This window comes from Antedon mediterranea, chromosome 6 (assembly GCF_964355755.1).
Source record: "Antedon mediterranea chromosome 6, ecAntMedi1.1, whole genome shotgun sequence".
Taxonomy (NCBI): domain Eukaryota; kingdom Metazoa; phylum Echinodermata; class Crinoidea; order Comatulida; family Antedonidae; genus Antedon; species Antedon mediterranea.
In genome coordinates this window covers 22,561,652-22,585,209 of record NC_092675.1, presented here as the reverse complement: position 1 = coordinate 22,585,209, position 23,558 = coordinate 22,561,652, and the positions used below count along the sequence as shown (strand labels likewise).

The window sequence follows — 23,558 nt, the reverse complement described above, 5'->3', positions numbered from 1 at the left end:
GACTTTTAGATGATAGAAAGTTGAGAAAAAATGTTACGAGTAGTTGTACGACATGAAGATGTTTATGAAATTATGTTAAAGATGTAAAACATATTACATTAGGCATATAAACAGTAATGTGTGTTAGTAAAAATAATTTTATGTTAAAAGATATAAGGAAGAAAAGCAAAGAGATTATGGAGCGGCTGTACCTGAAAAAATTTGAAAAAACATGACATAGTTCATCAGTCCTTGCAAATATTATTATTATTAGGCTTTGTTATAGCATGCATAGGTCCTACGCATAGGTCCATCCCTACTGTAGGCTATAGGTTTTTCTCTCTATAAGAGACTCCCTCAAATACCACTTTACTGTGTGGTCTACTGCAGCTCTGCATAAACTATGTATGTTTAATTGAAATTTTACCAATCTCAAAGGCATAAACTCTAGTTCCAGAGAGACATGAAATATTATTGTTGGTAAAAAAAAAATGTATTCTGAAATTTAACTAAAAATTCGTTGCTCAAGCAGCACAAAAACAATTTTTAGTATGAAACTTTTGAAATTTGCTGGTATTAAGCTTGTTTATGATACAAACTCTCGTAAATAAGGGCTTTTTATTGGTATTATAGAGGCAACTAGATTTAAAAAGGGTGTTCATGAAAATGAATGATAATTTTAAAATATTAAAATATTGTACGTGAAATTGTACCTGCACGGGTAATTGTCTGTATGTCGTATAGAATAGGATATAATACATACAATACCTCATTGTTATACAATTATTACAAAATATATTTGTACTAAATCCAAACCATAAAAATTCCAATTGGATTTGGAAAGTAAAAGGTATGTTTCTGATTCAAACTAGTGCTATTCTCTTCCATTATTGTTTTTTTTTTTTTCGGGTTATACAAGCTTATTCAGTGGAAAGATTACAAAGAATCCGTTGTTAGAATCACAGAGGAAAGTCAAAGTTGATTTAGGTTTTTTTATGCAATGTATACACATATACAGAAACATTATGACATAATTATTGAATTTAGAAAAGTGCATATTTGTAGTCCTTTTTGGACAAATCCATGTACTATAGTACAGGGATTCTTTCCAAAAATTGGCAAATTTATAGCCTTTTATTCTTTGACATAACTGGTTACTATACATCAATAAGATGATACTATATATTGTGACTATACTATTATATTATGACATAATTCAATGACATAATTATTGAATTTAGAAAAGTACATATTTGTAGCCCTTTTTGGACAAATCCCTGTACTATACAGGGATTCTTTCCAAAAATTGGCAAATTTATAGCCTTTTATTCTTTGACATAACTGGTTACTATACGTCAATAAGATGATACTATATATTGTGACTATACAATTATATTATGACATAATTATTGAATTTAGAAAAGTGTATATTTGTAGCCCTTTTTGGACAAATCCCTGTGCGATTCTGTCCAAAAATTGGCCTTTTATTCTTTGACATAACTGGTTACTATACATCAATAAGATGATACTATATATTGTGACTATACTATTATATTATGACATATTTCAATGACATAATTATTGAATTTAGAAAAGTGTATATTTGTAGCCCTTTTTGGACAAATCCCTGTACTATAGTACAGGGATTCTTTCCAAAAATTGGCAAATTTATAGCCTTTTATTCTTTGACATAACTGGTTACTATACATCAATAAGATGATACTATATATTGTGACTATACTATTATATTATGACATAATTATTTAATTTAGAAAAGTGTATATTTTGTAGCCCTTTTTGGACAAATCCCTGTACAGGGATTCTTTCCAAAAATTGGCAAATTTATAGCCTTTTATTCTTTGACATAACTGGTTACTATACATCAATAAGATGATACTATATATTGCATGTATAAACATACAAAGAAACATTATGACAAAATTATTGACTTTGAAAAGTGTATTTATTTATTTATCAATTTGAAAAGTGTATTTTGTTGACAAAACTCCCTGTACTATTATAAGTACAAAAATTGTTTCCCTTTCAAAAATTGGCAAATTTCTAGCCTTTTATTTGACGTAACTGGTTACTATACATCAATAAGAGGATAAAGGCCCATTTACACTAGGACGATAACAATCGACGATAAATAGACAAGCATGCATTGCTCATACATAAAACAAAAGAAATCTAAAAAGTATTTATTCTAGGACTATTTAGAAACCATCTATGCTTCCTTTGATGAAAATGATAATTTCAGACGTCCAATCAAATGACATCATGATTAGTAAGAGCAATAATATCGTGACAATACAACGATATTTACGGTTTATTGATCATGACGTCATTTGATTGGATTTAAAAAAAAATATTATTTTATCAAAGACAGAATAAATGAGTATTCTATAATTCTAGAACGAAAAACTTTCTAAATTATTTTGTTTTATATAAGAAAAATGCATGCTTGTCTATTTATTGTCGATCGTTATCGCCCTAGTGTAAATGGGCCTTAACTCAATGTATGCGCATCTTTAACAATATTATTGAAAAGAATTTAATTTTTGGACAAAATCCCTGTATTATAGTACAGTGAATTTTTCTATTCATTGTCTTTACAATGGATTGTATTATTTAATAGCAGTTGTCTTTAGGAGTAGTTATTTTAAGAGGGTAATTAGTCAGGCTAGGAGATGTTCCCGATAGAAGCTCGTCGGGCTAGGAGATCTTTCGGACACAAGCTTGTCAGTCTAGGACATGTTTCGAACACAAAGCTTGTCAGGCTAAATGTTTCATCTCTGAATACTCTGTGATTCTGATAAAAAAAAGTGAACATGAATTCTACCTCTATAGTTAATTTATTTTCACCATTCAATATACACATACAGATTCACTTGGTTACACATTGCTAATGTAACTAGAAGGGGAACATATTATTGGATATCAATCTGCAATGTTTATAGAATTTGTTAAACATTTACTTACATAAATATATTTATATACCATTATATTTTGACTATGATATTATCTACATCTAATTGAACACCACCAAGTTTGCACTTTTTTTTTCAAACAAATAAAATCAAATTATGCAGTTATATGCAGGCGTCGCCAGGATTTTGGAGAGTAGGTTAAATTGACACACATATTAGGATTACATAATAAATATATTAACTATAGCATGCAAACGTGACCCAATATCTGCGGGAACTAAACTTTTATTTTTTCTTTAGATATATTGACAATGTTGCTTGAATATACTGTTAAAAAAAGTTTTTTCGCACCTCTGGCGACGCCTATAAATATGATTTGTACAGACCTGTTTGAAAGGTACAAATATGGAATTAAACCCAGCTTGCGTACCCCGATATGGTCTGTACACAGACTATAGATAATAACAAAAGACGGTTCATACATTACACATGGATAACATACGGCAAACACATTTTGCTACCATATATGAAAGGAATGCTAGGGTTGGATTGCACAACTTGCTTAGTTACAGTCTCAATCAGTTTTTCAGGAAGAAAATGCTTTATTCTAGGAGAGCTCTGGTGAATTACAAACCAAGAAACAAATCCTGAGGTATCAAACATTTATGCCATGTATACAGTAATATTTAATCTAATTTTCTAATTATACTTTCTAAACACAATAATATAAACAATTTAAATAAGTATTTTGTATTATAATAAATAATATAAATATTTTTATATTATTATAACAAAATGTTCACCCTTTCGTCAAATAAAATCATATTCATCAATAAACATAACAACAACTTAAGATAATTTTGAACTTTGACATATTGAGAATACATGGTGATTGAATGAAAGACAAAAGACATTGCAATTAGCTAGAAAAAAACAAAATACAGAAGCAATTATGTTAATGATGGTACATTATTACATAATTTTGTAATATATTTAATACAGAAAGGTACAGCAGCAGAAGCATAAATTACATTGAACTCTGACCTTTCTCATAATATATTTTGATTACATTAAACTATTAGAATAAAAGACAAATACTGTACATTGCAAACCACTAACAAAATACAGAAGCAATTATAATGATATGACAAATTGGCAACAATTATATGTTAGTGGTGGCATAGTTTTCAGGAAAGGGTGGCGATTCTCAATGTTAGAAATCCATAAAGTTCATATTCATTTTATAATACACGTTTTAGTAGAAGTAGAGGGGAGGGAGACTGAAATGAGAACTTCACATGTTGTATGTTTCATTTTGCATAAAACCCACTATAAATATTGTATGAATGAGTGTGTATAGATTTACACAAGTGGCCTACATTACATTCTTAAATTGAAACTTGTAATACTTTACACCTTCTTCTTGGTCATAAAGAAACACAACAATAAATATAAGAACAAGATGACATTAAGTTTGTAAAGCAGTGAATTAATGCTCCAAAATCGAACCAAATTAAAATAAACACAATCTTAATCAGTTAATATACACTAATATCCAGATACATAATAATTTAGTTGTATTCATGAACCCAAATAAAATGTTTGATTACGTGGTAGATAAGGCTATTGTTTACACCCACACTGGAAAATAATGCTAATAAAATTTATCAATACCACTTCAATACTGTACTTTAATCAATGTAGGTATATTATTATTCAATTTTCACTTGCTGTCTACATGATACTTATTTAAGGAAATTTTGCCATTATCATTTTTTGTGTGGGCAGGTCCGTTTCCGATACATAGTGTAATCTAAAAAAATTATAATTTAAATTTTTAAAATAATGATGAAGCAATTTAAAATTATGGAATGTACAACAGGAATAATAAAGTATTGTATTTGGGTTTTTTCCCCAGAAAATTAAATTATTATTTCTTAAATATTTTTTTATCAGAGGAATGTAATATTTAGTTTATCAAAAACACCCCTTTAGCTAAAATAAACTGTTCTAATTTCTGAGCAAAATTAAGGCAGTTTTATTGATCTGAAGGAATAATGAAATGTGCTTTGGTTGTAACAGTCCTTGTGGATGATATAGATATAAAACACAGAAATAGTCAGTACTTTTTTCAACCAACAATTATCATCTACTCAAAGAACACTACATTACTTTTAAATATTTCTACATTAACAGCATAATAAAAAAAGAGTATACAAATTTGTGGAATTTCTTATAAATAAAATAAATAAATAGTATACATTCTCTGTACAAGAATAATTGACAGTGAAATAATCAAAATAATATTAATCCGAAAAACAACATGGGATTCAAAAATATGAAAATGGTGAGACTGGCCTACACGAATTACGTTATCTAAATTAAAATATTTGATTACATATGTTCATGAATTAAAGTCAGTAATTAAGAACTATAAAGTAAAAAGAATATTATGTCAGCAGTTACCACGACTACATTTGATTAAATGAATTCAACTGCCCACACATTGTCAATACTGATGATGATTAAAATTATCTAGCAAATGCTCTCCTCAAATAAAATTAGATTTTACGCTAATATCGTAGCCAAGGATAAGTGCATCACATGCCATATTATAATGCCATTATAATTGATTATTTTATGAAAATGTTGGAAGCTATAATAGGTAAAAAATCTAGTATTAATCATTTTTCAACCAGGTTCAATAACAATCACATTCAATAGTTATTATGGACTTAACTTTAGTCATTATAATATCCATAACAGAAATTTCTTTCAGATCGGAAAAATCTTTCTGCATGGGGACTGTGAATAAATTATCTCTGATTATATTTATGTTTAATTCCATCGGGTTTTCATTTTAATGTTTTTCCATAAAAATAATCTATCTTTAATAATGATGGGATGTGAATAATAATTATATTTTCATGGTTATCACATAATCAGTGCTGAATATATTTTTGACTAATACTTATGAGGTGTTTTTTTATTTTAAATATGTCAGTACAGTATAAGCATTTGATATTATTGCAATGTCTTTTTGTGTATTACCAACAAATGTCTTTGTTTCTTCACCGTTTTTTTCTTCCTATTAAATCTATGCAAAAATCACCATCAATCATGCATCCATGATGAATAAATATATCATAAACTTAATTTGAATACATTTTATATCTAAACGTAATAACTTAAGGATAAAAGAAACAGTTATATTTTACCCACATGTTGGTTGATACTAAGCACAGATTAATGGCTAAATTCGTCCATGTTTAAATTATCAGCTCCAAGAAAACCTACTATTTATAAACAATGACATGCGTTTTATACATCATACACATTTATTTTTTTTTATATATTGAATGATAAACATTTAATGTTATTAGTGAACAAGAACCCTAATCATCAACGCTATTGCATCATATCATCAGTGACGCCACAAAGTGAGGACTAACATGACTACCGACACCACGCATGTGAAATGCATTTTGTGTTTTCACAAAGTGACAAAATATTTAACCGTAACATAAGTAGTTAATTAATAATTAAACTACACCTTTTAGTAGATTTTTTGTTTTTAAACAAAAATGTCTTTAAGCTAGAATATGTGTTTTGGAAACCTCATACGCATGTTTTCATCAAACCACTATGTTGTTAGTGTCACTTCGTGGCGTCACTAACAAAATTTTATTCTTGATTTTCAAATAATTGTAAATTATTATAACAAGCACTAAAAACAGTACACCATATTTATCTATGGTAATATAAATTGATGGGTAAACATCAATATTGAATAGAATTTATAGCTGGACATTGAACACAATAGATTTTAATTAATTATTTTTTAATCATTTTTTAAAGTAGTTTTTAGTGAAAGGGAATGCAGTTGAAGATATACGTCTCCACGAGAGTCAACAAATCTACCCAATTAACTTAACCTTTGACCTTTAACAGCTACAATTGCTTGAAGCTGGTTGAGGGTTTTCCGTTAGCCTCGTGCCTTTTGAGCCGCTTACAATTGTTGGGTCGGAATCCAAACTTTCTGACATTTTGTCGCATATTATATCCACAAGTCGCTCAAATGTTTGTTTTACGTTTATGTTTTCTTTTGCACTGGTTTCAAAGAACTCCAAACCTGAAATTAGATTAAAGAATCTTTAGTTTTTAGTATTTATTAACAAACTTAAAGGGTTTTTTACACCTACTATGGCTCTAGTTTACAGTAGGTTCACATCAGATTGCGCAAACAGAATTAGCGTCTTTTTTTTTTCAAGCGCCACGTGACTATGTCCATAAAAGATTTGCATATAGCTGCATGTATAAATGTTGAGAAAACAATTTTTCACTTGCAAGCTCTTTAGATTATAAGAAAAAGAAGAAAGAATAAATTCTTCAAAAAAGAATTAAAAAAAAATAAAGCTTGGTCCCCACTTGGATGTAACCAAACCGCAAGTATATTTGACCAATCGCAACACGATACACCATCATTCGCTTGTGATTGGTCAACTCACTTGTGTTGATTCTACGTCTAGTATTGCGTCTGAGTGGGAACCCAGCTTTACAGTGATCCCTGTATGTTCATTGATGACACTGTACACTGTATCAGGTCTACTAAAATTGTCACTTCTTTCCTATCTTCCTTTAAATCCAAACACCTTTGTAGCCATTTAATTTTAAACCGTTACATACCCAGTTGATCTGCCAATTGTTTTCCTTTCTCTGCTGACAGTACTCTTTCTTCTTCCATATCACATTTATTACCAACCAAGATCACTTGAGCATTGTCCCATGAATATGTTTTTATTTGTGTACACCTGCCATGAGAAAAAAATGCAAATTAAATGTAATAAAAAATAGACAAGAAGACAAAAGACAAATATAATAAACAGTAATGGAGTAAGGTAATTTCAGTACAAAAAAACACTATTTTGAAGCCCTGTAAAAATCTCTATTTAAAATAATTGATACAGTTGATAGGACCCAATTTACTACCATTTATACCTGGTACCTGTGCACTAATGGCTTGTCAGACTAAGATCATAATAGTAGTATTAGACTATAAACTACAGTTTATGGTATCATTTTCTGTTTCTGAGGCTTACTTTTATTAACATCATAATTTTTACTGTAGATCAAAAAGCAAACACCATTCAAAATGGTGTCATTTTCTGTTTATGAGGATTACTTTTATTAACACGATAATTTTTAATGTAGATCCAAAAGAAAACACCATTCAAAATGAATTATCAAATTCATAAGATGTGCAGCTGCATGGCTGTCTCAAAATAACGACATGTCTCAGAATATTGTGAGTATGCATGCAAAATCAATGGCTAGCCACCACTATGAAATCAATGCAGCAAAGAGCAATTAAATATTATCCATATTAAGATTATTATTAGCAAGATTGTTGAATAAGACAAAATGCCATTTTCTTGAAAAATAATTGCCAACTTGAAATATGTAACAGTACGTGCAGCAAAGGTAAATTTTCAAGAACACTTGGATTCTGTTGAGTGTTTGAATCAAGAGATGGCGGATAAAATTAAACAGAAAATTAGATTGAAATCTTCGGAAGATTAATAGTAACCTTGATGACATGGACGGTCGGCAGCAACCAAATAAATTTCTCTTTTAATGAAATTGCCGAACAATATAAATGTTGCATAAAGATAAATGCTTAGATTTGAAATGAATACAGTGATCTAATGTATGTCCTGATCATTGTAGGCTCCACCCAACAATTCGCTGTGGGTGGAAAATACCGTACAAATGTTTCGGCACTTTATATCATAAAAAGAACAAATAAGCGCCGTTTGGTAGTAGCAGCACTCAACACACAGGGACACTATAGAAACGATTTACTGCACAAAATTTCTTTTAAACACTATTTTCACAGCAAAAATGATTTACCACAAATCGCTTAATAATTAAAATTGATTACACACACTTTTCTAAGGAATTGTCCCATGCTACCACAGAAGCAGGTGTGGGAGGGTCTAATTCATTCTCCAATTTCTCCATAAAACTAAGGATGATTCAGTTGAGCAGTACAGACTGAATTCTGGTGACATTTTACGCTGGCTGGGTACCAGTATCTTTTTCATGGTCATTACTAATATAACCTCTCTATGAGATTTACAGTATGTGTACATCCTGGTCAATTCCATTGAATGTAAGGAAAACCACATCAACACCATTCTACTGCAGTAAATACATTTTGTAATTCTTTAGAAAGAAACTACTAAAATCATACATGATTGCAGTAAACAATGCAGTTACTGCAGTAGAATAAACTTGACATCAGAAAGTTTGCACTGTATGTTATCATTTCTTACCAATCTTGTACACTATTGAATGATTCTTCATTTGTTACATCATACATAAGAATAAACCCCATAGCTCCTCTGTAGTAAGCTGTTGTAATTGTACGATACCTCTCTTGCCCTGCTGTGTCCTGAAAAACACAAAATACAAGATGTTATATAATTACTTTCTAAACTGCAAAGACTCATCATGAATATCTTAAATTAATATTTTCATATGCATAGTGTAGTGATGTATGTGGTGTCATCACTGGTAATGTATAGAAATACTTTATTTAATTAAGCATTTTTCACAACTGCTTTGGTCGAGCTTTGGAAAATAAAATCACATCCCAATGTTTCATTTTCACAACATCCCATGTGGCTATGCACCAATATTTTTACTTGATATGTATGTAGTGGCTTGTTGCATCGTGAAAACAAAAATTCACTATGCTGTTCATGCAATCCAACGCGAACCTGAAGCGGAGAGGATCAGGTATGAAAGACCCTTTATTACAAACAGTATAGTGACTGACAAATAATGTAAAAATACTGTATTTAGTCTTAAAAGATGTTTTCAGTTGGTTTTTTAATGCATATTTTAAAATTTATGTCAACATTATACTTTTATGCTGGTTGTATTAATATTTTTTATAAATATGAGAATAGTCAAATTTAATATGAAAAATTGTTATCATTGGAATCCATGCTTTTCTTTCAATTCAATCATCACAGAATTAAAAACATTTTTAAATATTAAAAATGCAGTACAGTGTATACTGTTAATACACTGTATCTTGAATATTTGTGATATTATTAAAATATTCAAGACTATTTCAGTATTTAGAAACAAAAGAATTTATGCAGCGTTACATGTAGCCATGTACAGTGTTGCTTGCCACTCTTTGAATGCAAATTGAATTTATCACTTTGAAAGGTCAAACTGCAAATATCCAGCAAATACACACATTCAAACATTGCTTTTTCACAATCTTTGATGATTTTTAAACGACAGCAATTCTATTCACTGACACTAAATACTAACAACTTTTCACTTTGTTTTCCTCCGAGTCCAATTGACATAGTGTTACTACTGTAAGTTCAGGATTTTTATCTTTTGCGTTTTAATTTCCAAAATTGATGATTAATAAATTATATGCATTTATAAATACTTCTTAATTTCAATTGTTTAACTCCTATGTTACACCACCATACCCGTCAAGTCTCGCGTATCTTGCATGATTCAGATAATATTTATTTTTTTAGATAATAATGAATGAATATATACAAAATAGAAAAAAGATATTAAAGTGAACATAGATAAAGCAGTAATTGGTAGTCATTATTATCATGGATCCCTTCTAGAAGTTAAAAACTTGTCTCGTAGGGACCCATAACAAAACACATTACTAAAAAAATAAAAATAACCTAGAATATATAATTATATAATTTAGGATAAAAAATTACAGTATAATAACATAACTAACATCTTCTTTATAAAAATTATTTAAATTATATTTCAATAGTTTCATGATAATTATAAATGAAATAACTACCGATATTGGTAAATGAAAAAAAAAAATATGAGGCTCACTCCGATTGAAACTTAAAGTCACACACGGGGTCACACATCACCATATTAAACCAAACCTTTTTTTTTCAAAGTACTTTGAGTAACTACTCTTTCCTACCTACTTTCCATATCACCATACCATTTTAGGTATTAAAAACAACCATTGAACCAAAAAGTGTTTTTTAACCAAATACCATGTATATGGAGATTGAGTCTTTGAGAACAGGCTATTGTCAGTGTATCAAAGTAAAAGATAGACATTCAATGGGGTTTGCAAAATAATTGGACACATCAGATTTCTATTTTTGAAGCCAGTAATTGTAAATGTCAATCTATTGTATGGTTGTAATGCTTCACCGTATCCTGCTGGAAAAGGAAGAGCACACAATGGACAAAATTGTGTTTGTAGTCAGCTAACTTATACTATCACTGTTGTGTAAACACATTGTTATGCTCACACTTATCAAAAGTAAATATTTTATCGTAGATATGCCGCCAACACAAATTCTTTAGGCTAATAAAGGATGGCTAATGAACTGAATCACTATCTATTTAGGGTTAACGTTTATTGTAGTACCAAGTATTAGTACAGTACAACTTATAAAATTAGGGTTTAGCTTCTTCTATAGCTTACCAATGGCAGATTTTCATGCCAAACACAAAAAGCCCCTTCATCAACTACCTGTACAGACAGAAATGTTCCTGTCAAATCCCAAAAGTCCCTCAACTACAGGCAGCTGCCTGTGAAATTGTGTCTTGCCAAACCCCACAGATTTTCCTGCCAAACCCCAAAAGTCTCTTCCTCAAATATAGGCGGAGAAAATAAGTCCCTATTCTAAGTATAGATAGACAGTGATTTTCATTTATTTCCTGTGCATCTAGCATGATGGGATAGAGCTTAAATATTCTTCTGACAGATTGAAAACAATCACATTTATCACACAAAAAGAAGCAATGAGAATGCTGGACAGCATGGTTATTAGCCACCTGAGTGATGCACAGTTAATAGTAGTGTGAAGAAAGCTAAGATGTTGGCAAAATGATTCCATTTCATTTCAATATTTATTTTTAGAAACAAAACTTTTAAATCATAATTAGAGACACGAACAGTTAATGCTTTTTCTGTGGTACTGTAAACAAGAAATATTTCTTACAAAAAATGGTGCTCGACATTTTTAAATTAATCATTGTTCTTTCTTCAGAAATATTTATGAATAATTATTAAAAAGATGTCCTTTAATCGCTGCTTGCTTTAGCTTATGAATGAGTAGTCCTCATGGGACGTAGCTGGCTAGAGCAGCAGTGTGAAAAGAGAGAGTTGTATAAACTCTTCTTAGAATAAGACAATTATTTCACATACTGTAGTTACTAATGGACTAGTCTGAAAACCCCACCCTCATGTGCCAACACAAACACAACCATTCTCAAGAAATATACAATATACCAAATGCATTGTCACTAAAACATTATATCAACTTTCACAATAATTTCAATAGTAATATTTTAACAATCTTGTTGTTAAAAAATTAATGATAAAATATTGATTATGTTTTTTATTTTAATATCTTTAAAAATAATGCATTAACTATAGGCCTAAGAAAAATGTTCAGTCCATCTCAATTTAATTATTATTTTCAAAACGTTTTCAAAAGCTGTATATCAAAATACCTTGGAAAGAGTGTACATATTGAAAGCTATAATGTTCAATACCTAAAGCAAAAGTTATGATGACTAGACCTGCATATATCTGGAAACACTAATAAAACAACTATACTCAGAGGCTTGCATAGGGATATTCAAGTAAGACATTTTAGATTTGTCTAACAGAAAATCTTAAAGTGGACATTTGAAATTGAGATTCGTATAAGGAATAAATGCCTTGAATGCACCACACAAATTTTTTTTTTACAAAAACGATGTCAGATACTAAATTTATAAAATGCATTATCTGCTTCACTGTAAAGTGTAACATTCAATTTGACACCGATAACAATTTATTTTTATTCTTATTTATTTCTTTTTGTGTTAAGTGCTACTCAACTAAAATTATTTACTGGGGAATCACTGTCTGAACACAACCTAAATCATTGCAACGAAGTGTAAACCTCTACTAAGCTCAGTGCTACTCAACTAAAATGATTTACTGGGGAATCACTGTCTGAACACAACCTAAATCATTGCAAACAAGTGTAAACCTCTACTAAGCTCAGTGCTACTTAACTAAAATTTTAAAAAGGGGAAATCGCAAAAGCGTATTGAATCAAATAAACTGGAAAGCTATAACAATTCTCCCTGCTCAGCCCTGCTCAACTATTAAATTGTAAACTGAGGAACACCACCCCAAAGTGCAACAATCAAATAAACTGGAAATGAATAACTAATATTAATATTTCCTCTTTTTTTGGCTCACCGCTAGCAGCGCTTAATTCTAATATTATTGTGTCACTGTATGGACACATCCACACAAATATCTGGAAAACAATTATTTTTTTTTATTTTTTTGCTCATGAACTGCTAGACTAACATTATAGACTGTCTGAACACCACCCAAATGAATAAGCTATCAAGTACTGTAAGCCCAAAATCCTAAAATATTTTATAATTGATTTAACTATTTTTAGTTGCCAGAAACTGCATGGTAGCAGATTAACGTTTGAAACATAGAATAGCAAATAGTATTAATAGTATTATGTATTTATGTATGCGTTTTTACAATTTCAAAGGCTTAAATCCTGAAATTGAAACAGTGTCATTGACAGTATAATTAAAAACCAGTTTATACTGGAGAGTGAGTCGAGTGTACTTGAAAGAGGGTTAGGCCTGATTCTGGTTCATAATATTGATTACAATGTAGTTAATGAGTAATGATGATGTAATATTTTAATTAGTGTTTATCTATTTATCTATCTATTTATACTAATGAGAATATGGAGTGAGTGTACAGTACATAGAATCTGTTTGGAACTTTGACTATTTGAACTTTAAGTTCACTTGATACAAAAGCAGTATCATGTCTAGCCAAAATGAATATCCGGTAGTCTTCTGACAGCAACCTTTATCCCATGTGATACTGCAGTATAGGAAGAGATTACAGTACTGTATGTAGTGATGTAGGTTATTAAAGGTAATATTTAGGAGTTAGCTGCTATGATATAGGCCTGCTGCCATCAACAGACACAATATATGTTTATTTATTTTCAACAAATTCATGCTGTAAATACTGTACATCAAATGGAAAAAAAAGATTGCTTTTGTGGTTACAACTACTAACCTGTACTTTTTATCAAAACAGTTTATTCAAGACATTCTTGTTATTTTTTTTTTTATTCTTCACATAACATTTTTTTAAAGAGTTTATTAAACTAAAAGTTCACAATACAACAAGCATAAAAGAATTGGTTTACTGTATTAATACAACCAATTGACAACCAATACACCACACCTTGATGCACACAAACTGTATTCAATTTCAACGAGTGCATTCAGTGTTCATGAATACACAATTATACAGTAATATTACAGGCTACTTCAAAACTGTTTGAATATCGCAGTTAGTTTTATTATCCATATCGCCAATGCTTTAGATGCACCATTTCAATCATAATCAATCTTATATGTAAATTTTATTCTAGAAGGAATTGATTTATTAGGTGATGGATTGTTGTGAGTAATTATAATTTACAACAAAATAATTAGACTATTATTATTATTAATACCAAATTCTATTAAAATTATAATAATAATGATAGAATAGTTTTCGTTTTGAAGCCTCATTCTGGTCTTCACTAGATTCTAGACTAGAATAATGACCCATGTATATGAATAATAAACTTTCTTACACCCTAATTAGTAATAGTAATATTAACTGTTCACCCTAAATAAACTGATATCCCTATACTAAAATTATAATCTCTCCACTTGTAAGAGGTCCAAAACCGAGAACCTACCTCATTTCATAATATTTTATTGGTTATGTCACCCAAATACATTTTGTTTTAATACCGCTTTTTCATTCTTTTCTATTTTAGATTTAATTTAAATATTGAAATGTATACTATATGTACAGTATCTACAACATAACATAAAATCTGTCTATGGAACCATATATACTGTATGATTATTTCTGTACCAAGCCAATAGTAGCCAAACATTGATTTCCTTGATTAAATATGGCCACTCCCTTTCCTACTAAACATGTACAGTAGATGCAACAATGAACCACAAAACAGGATTCAATCAAGTTTTAAATTTGAATGGAGTAAAAGATGACACTCTCTCCATTGCCGTCAAACATTAAATTTAGGTGGAGCAAAAAAAAAAAATTTAAATTTAAAGGCATACATAAAAAATTACTAACCTACGGTATGTGCTCTAAATACTCTTTATTGCCAGTGTGGCTGGGTATAGTATTTATGGTTGAATACAAATTAATTTAATGTACACTGAATGTGTGAGCTCTTCCACAAAATGATGGTTGTAATGTCAACTCAAAATTGTTGAATGGTGTCAATTTCAGGTCAAAATCAGTAATTTTGTCATTTTTATAATTTTGTTAGTATTGGTATGGATCTCATTGTTGGGTATACAGTACTAGAGTTAATTTGAACTGTAATGAGTAATAAAAATATCATTTAAAAATTTCTAACAGTACTTGAGTGCATCATGATTGCTCATAAAGTTGGACCTTTGGCCAGCCTAACACAGTGAGAAAGGGTTATTATAAATTCTTCATTCTGTTGGTTACAGTCTGTATAATAAAATAAACAACAGTCTCAATCTCAATATATTGAATATTAAAAATAAGATCCTATATTTGTGAGTTGTATTGACCATGGAGGAAAGAAAATAATTCATTGCATTTCCTTCTTGTATTGACAGAATACAGTATGTGGTAAATGCTCAGATGTAAATTGTAAATACTGCAATGTCTACACTCAATGGCTTACAAAAATCAATAATACAATATTAAATTTTCAGTGCTTGTTTGGATAAGATGCAATACAGTTTCAAACAAATGAAATTTATAATTCTTATTCCAAACTAAAACTGTAGTGTTTTTGCTGTATAATAGAATAGTTTATGACACACCTTGCAATATGAAGAGGATACTCGATAGGCAATATTAACATGAATTGTTTGTAGCTGAATTAAATGAAATTAATAGTGAGTACAATAGTAACTGGACACACAAGCTCATTCCAGCTGATAAAGCTTATATTGATTATCATCCATTGTGTTTTACTTAATGAATTTCACTTCACCAATTGTAGTGCTGCAGGTTTAATATATATTATAAACATGAAAAAATACAGCTTCTTCCGTGTATCACTATCAGAAAATGTTTATTTATCTAAATAAGTTGGTTCATACCCACCATAGTAGGCTGCCCATGAAACAAACTTACCCCGGCAAATAACTAAACCTGAACTACACTACTGATAGCAACCTATGGCCATGGATACCTTGGTTTCCTTGGTTAAATCATGGAGGTACTGTACCTCCATGGTTAAATTTACCATTTTTCAGTCAAGTGCGATTCTGGCCTTATGCAACTAAAGAACATGTGCAGATCATGACTAAAGTCATATTATATCAATGATGAACATGCAAACTTTGATTTTCTTAATATTCTAAAGAAAGGAATAAAGAACCTCCTCTAAATTGGTACAGAAACCTGTAGGCTGTAGGACAGTTTAACAGTTTTATCCTACTGTACTACAGTACTATAAACTGTATTAATATGTCAGGTATGTATAGTTAATTCTCATAAATGTTCAGTATACTGTATTTAATTACTTTTACTGATAATTTTCACATTTTATCGCAAACATCAGATGGCATATAGTTGATTCAACTTGATAGTTTTCTTCGGGTCTGTAGTTTTGTAATTTTAAATTGTACATTTAAGAAACTTGATACAACACTCCCAGTATGAATTTCCTTGCAAATGACTATTGATTAGCATTGATTTTCTAGCACGATATGTTCTTGAAGCTTGCACAAACACACGCTTTAAAGCATTCAAACAAAATACTAACTGTACAGTCTTAAAATATGCTGATATACTGTATTTGCCAGCGTTACATATTGCTACTGTACACTCATTTTCTTAATTTTTCACCATATTTAATGAGGGTGATCCATCCAGCAATTGCTGATCATTAGGGACCCTCAAAGGTTCACAAGACAAACATACACAAGATGCTCTACATAAACCAAGTCTTATTACAAGTCTTTGGGAAGGGAGTTGTAATTTTGTCCTTAGAAAAAATCCTGACATGTGACGGGACTTGAACCCAGGACCCTTGGAGTGGTAGCCAAGCATCATAACCACTAAGCCACAAACTCCACTCCAATGATGCGATTGTGCTGCGGCTTCACAAACATTGATCACACTGGATGTATAAATTTGGTCATAAAGAAAAAAAATTTTGAAGTTGAAAACACTGGGGTTGAACAGCTGAATGCAATGGATGCAAACAAATATTTCATAACTCTAAACGACATATGTTGTTTCAGGCCAGAAAGACAACCTCTGCCAAACAATTATTTATTTTAATTGTTACATACATCAGGGCATCATTTATAAGGAGCGCCTGCGCGACCGCGCTCCTCCGCGCTCCTCAACAGGCTTCGAGGAGAGCAATTTATCGCGCTCCTTAATTTTCAAAATAGAGCCTAGCTTTTGACAGTGTTGATTTTTCTGTCAAGAGGCCTAAAAACACGTGGATTTTTAAAAGTTAAAACCAATCTAGGCCTAGGCTAATAATATATAAGCTAAGTTATAAAGCTACAAGCCTAATGGCAGTCCCTCGTTTTTAAGGATCGCGAGCGCGATCGCAATCAACAACCTTCGAAAAGGAGAGCAATTCATCGCGCTCCATCTCACAGTGCGAGGTACCAACAAAGGGGATTCCCCTGCCTGCGCGCATTCAAGGGCGAGTTTACTTCATCGCCTCATAGTGCAACCAGTACGGTGTCATAGAAACACCTCCTTTACAGGAAGATCATGTCCCAACCAATAATTTTTCCCTTTATGTTTTTATGGAACGAGTTAATAAAATATATTTAATTTTAAAAGGAAACATTAATATAGGAGGCCTAAATATAATGTTTATTATTTAAAAAAGCTTAGCTGCTGGTTGCTTTAATTATGTCATTTTGAAGATGGATTATTTCTTCGAAAGTTCTAACCAATTTTGGTCACTCAAATCCTCCTCAAAACACGTGCTGATGTGTGACGTCAGCATCTTCTAGAAGCTCTCTCAGCCCTCCCCTATTGTGCGTGCGCCCATGTGTGACACATGTAAACACGATCAAATATCTTTCTTAATTATTTTAAAATGACACTTTGTAACTTGTTATCAATATTTTAATGGCTGTTGCATGTTAGAATTGTATAATTTATGAATTGCAGGTAAATACTTTTCAGGTTTTCTGTCTGATTTCTAGGCCAACAAGCTAGGCTAGAAAAGCTAGGCTAAAGGCATAATAGTTGGCCAGGACAGGATTCTCCAGGCTCCTGAAACCCAATCTACCCAGGCAGGCCATAAAAAAAAATTGGCTTGAGTTTTTTGTACTGTAGAATAATACGATCCCCACGGAAAATATTGTGTGTAAAGGTGGGTGTGGGGGATTTTAGGGGAGAGGTACAGTATACATTTGTTGTGCCCGGGGGGGGGGGGGGGGCGACCATCCTTCAACTTCAACATAAATATTTGAGGAGAGCGATTTAAAATTTTTGCAAGGAGAGCGAATTGCTCTCCTCGGTGATTTGAGGAGAGCGATTTGTTGCTCTCGTGGGTTTTGCATACGTGATGCCCTGCATACATACAGTAAAGATTTGTCTTGTAATTGCTAAAAATTGGTTTCCTTGTTTAAATGCGAATGGTCTACATTATCACTCTGTATAAACTCTGATGTTTTCTCAAAATTGAATGTGAAACTGAATGAAAGCGTTATTTATTATAGTCTCTAGTCTCATTAGACATTATCCTCTTTTTTTACGTTCTAAAGTTCTACACTAGTTTGATGTGCCAAATTATGGTAGTATACTGTACACTATATCATCAGGGGCACATTACATTTTTGTCACACAAATTGATGAGCTTTACAGAAATAAATTATTTTTATTTTTGTAGTGTCCAGCCACTGACCACCAAGATAAAAACAGGTAATATAAGATAAAAAAAGAGGTAGTACCTAAAAGAACAATCTTTTTTTTTTGGTTAGAAAAACCTTGAGCCAATGAATTATTATTATCAACACCATAAAACATATTGCAAGACTTTATTATTCTTTGTTGGAAGCTGCAATCAATTTTTGTGCTGGTTACATACTACAGCCTTAATTGCCATCTGATATCATGTGATAACAACAATGTAGGTCTTACAGTATGAAACGAAGGAGAAAGGGGCATTTCTTGTCATGCATTTGAAAAAATTTTAACTAACTAAAATTAGTACTTTGGTTTGGGTTCTGGCATTAACTATACTGTATTTTGGCCTTCTTGTCCCCCTTCACTTGTTTTCATAGCACTTTGAAACTTATTTTTGTGCTTTATAAATTTCAAAAAATATTTAATGTTAATAATCCTATTTCTAAAACATTTAAAAAGTTTATTTGGTTACTTCATAATCTAGAAGGACCTTGCCTTCGACTATTATTATATCAATTAGTACTGTGAAATGCAAACTATAAAATGAAAGCATTTTGTGGGTTTAAACTTGGCTTTCAAGCTTTTGTCAGATTTTGGTCTGTAAAATGTGTGCATTGTTATTGGTGAATGGAGCATACAAATTTAGAAGACCTCGATTTAGTCACTTTAAAATTTAACTGATGCATGCCTAAACCTGTATAGTCAAAGACAGTACAGGATATCAACTGTACTGTAGGTTTGTGGTAATTACGACCAATTTACACAGACGAGCAGTAACAGTAATAAAAATATAGAATCTATGTTATTCCTTATGATCACACTTACAAACAACGCGGAGCAGACAGGCCGCGCAGTTTCCACTCAGGATAGATACAGATTATACATGGGACAAGCTATGCGGTATCTACCGCTTATCGTTACCGCTAGGTCAATTGGCCTTTATGAAAATAAATTTGAGAATGGCATTTCGGTTGTTGCCTGGTTTGGCTTTAGTATGCACCCTATCTGTCGTGTAATGATCAATCACCTTTAGTGTGTGACTTTACTGTACTGTACCAAGCCTAGCATTTTCCAGCAATTGTAGAATGACCGAAACATCAAGACATTCTCAACCTAACTTTAGTAATAAGTTGTATAGTTATTTTTAATACCGTGCTATGTGCTCTTTTACGATTTCATGATTAAGTTCATGATGCAATATAAATTGTAATTTCTCAGTGATAAATTGTTGAGTTGAACAGCAAAACAAATGAGCCATAACATGACTCATAATGTACACGACATGAGTAACTACTCAGCGCAGTAGTAACAAATGGAGACTGGTTTGGTGTATCTTCTACATGTACAGAAGGTCTCAAGCTGCACTTTGTAAAAGTAAGATTGTACTTGCATCTTGCAGCAGTATACTATACCTTGCCATGTAATGCAGAGTTGAAAAAGAAGAAAGGGCTTATACAAAATTAATAATAGTATCCCCCTGTACTAAAGGCATTTTTTGTCTTTGTTTCAAAGTCAATTAAAAAACAGAAATGAAAAACAAGACGGGAGGTTATAAAATCTGTTTTCCACTAGAGGTGAATTTGTTGGCACGAACCAAACATAATTGTAAATTTACGCATGTATTCATATTTTCACTTTCCAAATCCTTTTCTGCGATGTATTCTAGTTTCGAAAATAATATTTTAAATAATTTACAAATTTAATACAGTAGCTACGTTTTTTCTAAGCGAAAAATTGCGCAACCAACCACTGGTCAGGAAATGAGTTATGGGCGTGTTCATGAGCACTCATGCGAATCGAAAAAGTCAGCAGACTCACAATCCAAATCTTGTAAGTGGAAAGGGTAGCACGTTTTTATTCCTCTGCGAAACATTTGATTCATAGTTGAAAACTGGTTTAAGGAGACAAGCTAAAGCAATAAAATCACTATAATAGCTCTCATGCCCGCTTACTGATATTTACCTCAGACAATCAGAAACAGAAAAGTTAAGCTTATTTTGAAACTGTACACAATATAAGTTGTATATAGGTTATGATCATACAAAACCCGAGGGATTACATTTTTTTTTCCTTCATTAAAAATCACACTTACCCATATTTGTAGCTTTACTCGTTTGTCATTTCTGAAGACTGTTTTGACTTTAAAATCTATTCCAACAGTACTGACGAACGCCGACGTAAATGTGTCGTCTGCGTACCGGAATAAAAATGATGTTTTACCGACACTGCTGTTTCCGATGATCAATAATTTAAACATATAATCAAAGTTCTGATCTGCTGCATCTTTTTGCCATTTGTTATCCATTGATGCTGAAGCCATCTGTAAAAAATAATAATGTAAATTGAAATTTATTTACGTTTTGAAATGTGCCTGTGGTTATTATCCATTGTTTTAATACTATATATACAGTATGGGCAGCACGCCTGTTTTATTATAGCGTCCTCTCTTGCTTGGCTAATTACATAATCTCTTAATATTTCAAATATACAGTACACAAAAAGTATCAACATTTATTATTAGTCAACCCTCGAAGAGTCAGATTCAAATTGTATTCTCATCCATTTCTGGAAATTCCATTGCTTGCATTAAAAATTACAAAATAACAATTGAAACTACATTACTATTTTTAAACAGGGGGAGGTATAAAAATAATTATTTGATTTAATCATATTTGATATATAAAAACAATAAAAATCATTAACTATTTACAGTATATTTCACTTATAATTTTCATCATTTGCAATTTTTTTTAAAAAGTTTAATGGCTTGTGGAAGGAAGGAGAGAAGTTATCGTTCAGACGATATCTACCACTTGTCACATTCAGGTGACAGTTTATCCTCTCGAAAAGACTGAAATCTGCCTACTGTATAATGTAAGAAGCCTAGCCCATCAAACCCTTTTCAATTCTTTTCCTGATAGTGTCTGCATTTTAAACAAACATTTACAACAGAATGAACTCTGTTATTTAGACATTGTTTCCTTTAAATCTGTCTCTAAAACCAAATGATATTTTTTTTAATGTTATTATTCCATCCTTCTAATAAATTGGCAAACATTTTCAAGTGCTTTGTTTAAGAAGTACTGTACAGTTACCAGGTGCCACATTTTTTAATTAAGTATTTAAGTCTGTATTGTTCGAAAATCAATTATCCACAAACAATTGCAATATTCAATATCTCTCCTATGAATTGTTTTATAAAGCACATTTAAATTCTCAATTTTAATGACCTATAGTAATTATTTTAAAATAATTATTACCTTACAGAACAATTGAATACAATAAAACAAAATAAGCCGAACAGAGTCAATAAATTTACATTCTGCAAAATACATTACAGGCCTTGTTTGTATTATAATGAATTACACTATGTTAATTAGCATTGTGAATGTTATGTCACAAATCCATGTGAACAATTATTTCAACCTAATTAAACTACTTTCACTCTCTTTTACTCAACACATATGCTACATTTTTAAAAATCTTTTACTGGCTAATAAATATTTAATAATTTTTATAATAATAAATTCCACACAAATTAATATTATTTAATTTATGCATACATTGTCATTAGTTGTTTAAACCACTACATCAACCTGTTTTGAAAATTTCTAAGTCACGATAAAAATCTAAATAGTATGAAACATTAAAATAGCCAATCTTGACATTATCTTAAAGATAAAAAAACACAAATTATGTCAATGAACACAACTAATTATGTCTTGCATCAACCGTCAACCAATCAATAACAAACCTGAAGTCCTGCCTCGTGTCTCATTTGTAGAAAAATTCTTCAAATATTCTATTTCTTATAAAAACTACACCTCTAAAAATATTAGCTTGTTCAGTTTACTAAAGCTCTTGTTAAAATAGTTTCTTATCAGCCTTATTGAAAGGACGCGGTTGATCGATTTGCTTTTATCGGCCACTCCAGTGTTCTCGCATTAAGTCTGGCCTAGCATTATTAAATATGGAAATAAGGTCTAATCATACATAATGAATGCACCGTCAATAAGGTCATTCGAGGTAAAGAATACCATGCTGTCACTATACAAATTTTAAACGATTTTTTTCATCATTAGTTGAATGTTTGAACGTCAGTTAACAGAATTTTAGAACGACTTAAAAGTCTAAAAACAGGAATTTTCAATTAGTACCCACCTGAAACCCATCAATATTTTTTTTTTTTAGTAAGTGCAACCTGACATTAGTTTGTCGGTGGGCGGAAGTAAGGCACCACACACCGCTACCTCCTCCCTCGACCACCACCATACGGCATCGATTCGGATTTCGGAAACGGATGATGATTATTGATATTATAAAGTTCCACTTACCTGTATTTATTTATTAATTAGTAATGTCCAAAAAAACAATGTGACAGTTATTTCACAAACAATATTGAGTATAATCTCTCTCCGTCGGCGAAACTGTTCGTTTTATAATACTGTGTCAGGCAACAATCAGCATCATCAAAGGATGGCTTATTAGCATAAATGATTGGCTTACGCCATGCGCCCATAATCATTATTTATGTTGATCAGCATAATTATAGATGGCGCTATCACTAAATCTTTGTTTTGACAAATTAGTTATCATATATCATATCAGACATT

At 31.1% G+C, this 23,558-nt stretch overlaps 1 protein-coding gene across 2 annotated transcripts; it reads right to left on the bottom strand.

Moving 5' to 3' along the window:
• Nucleotides 1-2,815: 2,815 nt before the first annotated feature.
• Nucleotides 2,816-23,437, bottom strand: LOC140052703 (ras-related protein Rab-3-like). Of its 2 annotated transcripts, none has more exons than XM_072098388.1 (5): nucleotides 23,280-23,437; nucleotides 21,038-21,265; nucleotides 9,245-9,363; nucleotides 7,596-7,720; nucleotides 2,816-7,041 (listed from the first exon to the last, which is right to left on the bottom strand). In XM_072098388.1, the coding sequence occupies exons 2-5, from the start codon at nucleotides 21,263-21,265 to the stop codon at nucleotides 6,854-6,856; spliced, it is 660 nt and encodes a 219-aa protein (XP_071954489.1). In that variant the 5' UTR covers nucleotides 23,280-23,437; the 3' UTR covers nucleotides 2,816-6,853. The 2 variants fall into 2 exon arrangements, with proteins under 2 accessions (XP_071954489.1, XP_071954488.1); XM_072098387.1 differs by lacking the exon at nucleotides 23,280-23,437 and adding an exon at nucleotides 22,700-22,893.
• Nucleotides 23,438-23,558: the final 121 nt, after the last annotated feature.